Raw genomic sequence first — 6,428 nt, forward strand, 5'->3', positions numbered from 1 at the left:
ACCGCCGCCGCCGCCGCCGCGGGCCCGGCCCAGAAGGGGCTCCGTCTCCTCCTTGGGCTCCGCCATTCGGTCGCCGGCGGGCGGACCCGACCCTCACCAGAGCACAAGACTGGCGCGCTCAGAACCCCACTGCGCAGGCGCAGCAGCCCCGCCCTTCGTGTCCGGGAGGAGGAGCGGACAGCGCCGTGACGCTCTCCACTACCAGCCAATGAGAACGGAGGTGCCGTGCTCGTGGGCGGAGCTTCATCTGGTCACGCCCATCCGGGGCGGGGCTCAGCTTCCTTCCACCCTGGGGCTTTCAGGACCGTCGTAGGGTGGGGAAGGGATGCATTCTCAAAGAAAGGTCCTGGGACGGAAGCTTCAGCATCATCACATGGGATCTGGGCCCTCCCAGGTCTGCTAAATAAGAAACTCTGGAGGCAGGGCCCAGGAACCTGTGTTCCGGCAAGCATTCTGGGTGACTCTGATGCATGTGAGTGTTGGGTACCTGGGGGTGACCACAAAGGACACCCCCAAAATAGAACTTTAGTTTACCCTTGGATAATAAAATTAGGAAAATTAAATATAATTAAGAGTAAAGTTTAAAAACACAAGTGACACTTGAAAAATATTTACAATATATATATAAAGTGTTTTCAACATTAATAGGTACAGAGCTTGTATTCGTTTTCTACTGCTGCAGTGACAAATTGCCACAAGCTTGACATAAAACAACTCCTATTTATTATCTCTCAGACTTGGAGGTCAGAAGTCCAGCGGTTCCACTGGGTTCCTGTCTCAGGGCCTCACAAGGCCAATGTAAGGTGTCAACTGGCCTGAGATCTTACTTGGAGACCGTGGCCTCATCCAGGATGTTGGCAGAATTCATTTCCATGGGGCTAGGACTGAAGTCCACGTTTTCTTGCTGGATGTTGGTCTGGGGTTGTTCTCAGCTCCTGAGGATTACCTTTTTACTCTGTTGATATTATCTTGATGCACAAATTCTTTTAATTTTCACGAGGTCCAATTTGTCTGTTTTTGTTGCCTGTGCCTTTGGTGTTATACCCAAGAAATCCTTGCCAGATTTATTGAAATGAAGCCTTTGTCCAAAGATCTTTGCTTTTTAGGGCTCATGTGATTACATTGGGCCTATCAATAATCCACGATAATCTCCCTATTTTAAAACCAGCTGATTAATAACCTAATTACATCTGCAAAATCCCCTTTGCCATCTAAGGTAACATAACCATGGGCATAACACCAGAGCTAAAGGGCATGAGAGGCAAAATTCTGCCTCTTCCAGAGCCCTTAAAAGTCATTAAGAAAGAGATTAAATTGTATACAGTTAGGAAAGGGACAAAAGACTTAAACCATAAATTCACAAAAGAAATATCAAGCAGGAATGCTTGGAATGTTAGCATACAAAGAAATGCAAATTAAAATAACAATACAATCACTGAGCCCATCAGTCAAAATATTTAAAAGATGATACAGCTCTGGAAGTCTAGAGTGTGGTTATCCAGGGGGGTAGAAAGATATCACAGGACGTGCCCACAGGTTCAAATTTGTTTTTTTTAAACAAGGAGCATGCATTTTTTTTTCCTTTTTGTCTTTTTTCATGACCAGCAACGGATCGCAACCCTCAGTGTCGCGCCCGTACCGGACCAGGACCGGCAACAGGATCACAACCCTCAGTGTTGCGTCCGCACCTCGCTCAGCCAGTGGTCCGCCGGTCTGTATGTGGGATTTGAACCCTCGGCAGGAGGGCCACTGCGCTCCCAAGCGGCACACTGTAGCAGTGCGCCACGGCCGGCCCAGCATGCATTTTAAAACCTAAAAAAAGTAAGATATTTTTATGTTGAAAAAGGAAATAATAAATGCCTGCAGCTCTCTGCAAAAATGGCAGATCCCTGGTGAATCGTCTTTATTGCAACTGAAGAATTGTCTTCATGTTGGGTACAAACTCACAAAGGTCTGAATGGAGTGCAGTTGCCACTTTTGGGGCCACAGGAAGAACTTTCCTTTTTAGCCTCTGAAGTTTTGCTGAAAATCAACTGGTAATGAGACATATTAAATAGGAGAAAGGGAATAACAAGTTTTAGATAATATGCATGGGGGAACATTGTAGGAGAGTGATTACCCACCCCGTGTGGTACATATGGGAAGGGAAAATGGGGGGTGTAGGAGTAAACGATTTTTAGGGAAGGGGGCCCAGTGGATCTGGGAACATACAGTGGCCTGGGACAGAGTCTTTTTGGCCCACAGAGCAGACAATGACTGGTAAATTATTCTCTTTAAAATACTAAATGGAACCAAAACAAAAGACAATGGTCTGTAAAAAGTCTGCGTTGACAGACTGCAGGGTTTCCTCCTGTGATATGAGTTAAGTTACTGAAAACTCAGGGAAAGGACCAGAGGTAACTGTCTTCTTTGGCAGGTCCAGGCTTCAGGCAGACAAGGGAAGCAGTTTCATGCTGTGCTTTGGAGAGTGACAGAGGATTGGGGGCAGAAGGAGGTGGGCTGTGGAGTGTGGGTGATTCTTTCGAGGGTCAACAAGTGATTAGTAGGGAAAATGAATGGGCCAGGAAAACAAAACAACCTGGAATGATTTTCTTGAGCGTTTAAATGAGCCCAAGAGACAGACATTCATTTGTAAAAAAGGTTGGTTCAGGTGAGGCTACGTTCCTCAGTCGTCTTTCCTGCATCCAGATGGAAGCGATCACTCTAGGCTCTTGGCAGATAAGGGAAGAGGCTCTTCCAGCACCTGCTGTCCTCTAAGGGCCTTTGTCTTAAAATACTCATCATACCAGGATGTCACATCTTCAAATGGGATCTCCTGGGCTCCTTCACCACTAAGCATTTCCACCGACTTTATGTGGAGCCTGTTGTAGATGTGGGCCAGGCTCACGAAAGCAGTTCACAAAGGGGGAGACAGAAATAACTAGAAGGTGGGTCCCCAAGAGGTCCCACAAAAGGGCACTGAGCCTCGGATGCAAATGTTCTGTTGCTGGTGCCACCAGAACATCCCCAGGGTTCAGACAGGGGGCATTGCCAGCATTCTGTAAGCCAGTTGTCCACTATGTATGGGTGCCAGCACACAGAGAGAAAGGGCTGACAGGGCCCTCTGGGGATGTTTTGTTGCTGGTGCCACCAGAACATCCCCAGGGTTCAGACAGGGGGCATTGCCAGCATTCTGTAAGCCGGTTGTCCACTATGTATGGGTGCCAGCACACAGAGAGAAAGGGCTGACAGGGCCCTCTGGGGAGCCGGGTCCTCACAGCAGCCTGGCAGTCCCCATTTGTGGGTGTCCTGGGCCCCGACTTAGGGAGCAGTGCTGGCCTGGGAGTGAAACCAGAGAGACACCGTCCCTGGACCTGTGTGTGTTCACCCACCCGAGGCTCTCGGTGCCCTGTTGTTTAGGGCATCTATGGAGGTCCCACCACGTAGGCATGATTGAGAAGTCAGTGGCCACTGGTGACTGATGGAGGGTGACTGAACTCACCTTCCGCGGCTCCTCCTCGTGGAGGTCAGGGGTGGGGCCGAAAGTTCCAACCCTCTAGTCACGTGGTCGATTTGTCAGCTACCAGTCCCACCCTTCGGGAGTCGCCTCATTAACAGATATGCTGGGACAGGACATATGAATAACAAAAGAAGCTCCTCTTACCCCTTTCACTCAGGAAATTCCAGTGGTTTTTGAAGTTCTGTGCCAGGAGCCAGGATGAATATTAGATGCTTATTTACTGGGAGGACACCGCAAGGCTCATCTGGGGAAGGGTCCCCTCCCACGCTCACTCCGTGGCTGTTGGCTGTTGAATCAAGGGCCTCTGTTTCTCCCATCTTGTTGCCCAGAGGCCTCCCTTGGCTCCTTGCCACGTGGGCCTCTCCACGGGGCAGCTCACGGCACAGCTGCCGGCGTCATCAGAGTGAGCAAGCAGGAAGAGCCATAGGGAGAGGACAAGAGGGAAGGCACAGTCCTCCCTAAGCTAATCTCAGAAGCAACATCCGTCACTCTTGCTGGATTCCATCAGTTAGAAGCCAGTCACCAGGTCCAGCCCACCCTCAAGGGAGGGAACCACACAGGCATGGTCACCAGGATGTGGGGTCTTTGGGGGTCATCTTAGAAGGCTGCCTACCCCAATATGCAGCAAGACTGTTCTGACTCCCCTGTCTGCACCTCCTGAGACCACCTCCCACACCACAGTTCTCATCTGGTTTCGCAGAGCCCAGGGAGCCATCAGTCCCCTGAGTCAGCAGATGTGAAAACAGGCTGGAGGGGCTCCGTGATGTTTCTTCCCAAGTTCGTGTAGCCCCACAGGCTGGAGGTGTGGTGTCCAAAAACAGCCCTGCGCTGTGTTATCTACGAAGTCTAGCAGCTCAGCTTGACTCACCCGAGGCCGCAAAGCAGCAGCTTCCTCCTGCCAATGAGACAGGCCCAGATGGAGTGTCATAGTCTGAGCCAGCATTTTGTGATGCAGATGAGAAGGGGGTCCTTGGCACAGAAACTCTGTTCCACACCAGGCATGGAAACAAACCAGGAGATTGATAAGGGGACACTGTCCTCCTCTGCCCACCACCCACTCACACACCACAAAGGAGCCGAGAAACCACACGCACCACTCGGCTGCACTTGCCAATGTCGCTTCTGTTGCGGGCACATCCTTTGGAACCTGCAGTGGAGAAAGACGTCCTCTTAGTGGGGACACTGACTTTGGCTCAGCCCAAGGGTCACTTCATGCCATCCCAGCTCATACCATCCACAGAGAGCTTTTCGCCCAAGACACTGAAGGTTATGCCAAAATTGGTTTGAACGTCAGAAATGCCCCCCCTTGGCATGCAGACACAGCCCAAGCTGTGCTACTTTGGGCAAAGTTCCCACCACCTCTGTCATTTGGTCCCCCTTTGTTTTACCAGGAGAATAATGGCATCTTCCTGGTGAGGCTGCCGGAGCACTGCACCACAGCAAGTGGCACCTGAGATGGAGGAAGTCCGGGGAGGCGGGAGGGCCCTGTCCCCTGCAGGAACCCCCCCAAGAGGAGCCTGAGGCACTGACCTTGAGGCACTGACCGTCTGAGGTCCGACACCCCTGGCCTGCTCCAGACACTGCTTGGCTACATTTACTTCCTCCGGGGGCAGCAGACTGACTGCCCACCGCAGAGGTGGGTTTCCTCTGCTCAGCTGCAGGAGCAGTGAGCACGTAGGTCTTTCTAAAGGTAGCTTAATGGTTTTTACTCATTCATTCCCTCATTCACCCCATGGATCTATAAAGCACCTACTACATACCAGGAGCTGCCCTAGGCACTATTGCATAACACCGAAGGTGCTCATGGTAACAGCTTCAAATGGTTTCTGAAATCACATGGAAGAAAGCAAAAATCACTGGGCCTCATGGTCAAGTGGGCAAAGCATGGTCCCTAATTCCACCCCACCCCCGGGGCCGTGAGCTCAGGCAACTCCAACACATCACTGAGCCTCAGTTTCTGCACCCATAAAATGCAGATAATGACAATGATGGCCCTCAAGTTTGCAGACAGAAGGGACACGCACTAGTGCTTCGGTCCATGTGCCTGCAGAGAATTATAAAGTATTCTCCAATCCCTGTCATGTTTCAGCCTCCAAATGACCACCAACAGCAGCCCAGCAATGCTCACTCTGTTGCGCTCGGGGAAACTGAGACTCAGAGGAGCCATGTGCTTTGTCTACGGTCACACAGCAAGTGAGAGGCAGAGTAGACACCAAGCCTGGGGCAAGACTGGAAGGAGAGCGCACAGGCTGAGCACAGATCTGAAAGCCAGCACATTAGTGAGCTAATCCCCTAGTCCCTGCCCTGGGGACTAACCCTGGGAAAACCAGCTACTTCCCAGGCCAGGCACAGGCGCACTTGCTATTTTGAGTTCCCTTCTACATGACACAAGCAGCAAGAATCTGGGGAGACCCAACTCACTTGTTATGCTGGGAACCAAGCTGCTCGTGGTGGCAGCCAAGGGAAGGGGGACAAGAGCCATGGGGTGGGGAGGGGAATGAGGGCCAAGGGCTAAAGGCCAAGCCCAGAGGCCTGAGGGTCAGGGGTGCAACACCAGGGAGAAGACTCGATGGGGACCCTGGGAGTGAAGGCCCAGGAGAGGCGGGGGCTGTGTCAGGCCTGACTCCAGGGGCTGCAGTCTGGGGCTTTGCCAGATCAGGCCCATGCACGAACGTGTCTTCTTAGGCTGGGAGCCCCCGGACACTGGCTCTGAGGCGAGGATTAGAGCACAAAGTAGTGCCTTTGGGTGGAGCTCCTGAGAAGGGTGGCAGGGAAAGGGAGGAAGCCAAATAAGGCGATTTTCAGCTGGTGGCAGCTGGGGTCAGTCCCTGTGGGGACCTCTGGGAGAACGAGCCTCAGAGGCATCCCCGCCCAGGGGCAGGACACTGGGGTGTTCTCCCAACTCCCATCCAACACTGGGGCCTGGGGT

The 6,428-nt window shown here is 52.0% G+C and overlaps 1 protein-coding gene across 1 annotated transcript in view; it reads right to left on the reverse strand.

Moving 5' to 3' along the window:
* Positions 1 to 66, reverse strand: part of TPCN2 (two pore segment channel 2) — a 38,286-nt gene extending 38,220 nt beyond the window's left edge. The window contains exon 1 of the mRNA XM_008579371.1: positions 3 to 66. Coding sequence (XP_008577593.1) covers positions 3 to 66 — 64 coding nt within the window. The remainder of the gene's footprint in view (positions 1 to 2) is intronic.
* Between the last annotated feature and the right edge of the window lie 6,362 nt (positions 67 to 6,428).

The sequence above is a fragment of the Galeopterus variegatus genome, unplaced genomic scaffold, assembly GCF_000696425.1.
Source record: "Galeopterus variegatus unplaced genomic scaffold, G_variegatus-3.0.2 Scaffold1870, whole genome shotgun sequence".
In the NCBI taxonomy this organism is placed as follows: domain Eukaryota; kingdom Metazoa; phylum Chordata; class Mammalia; order Dermoptera; family Cynocephalidae; genus Galeopterus; species Galeopterus variegatus.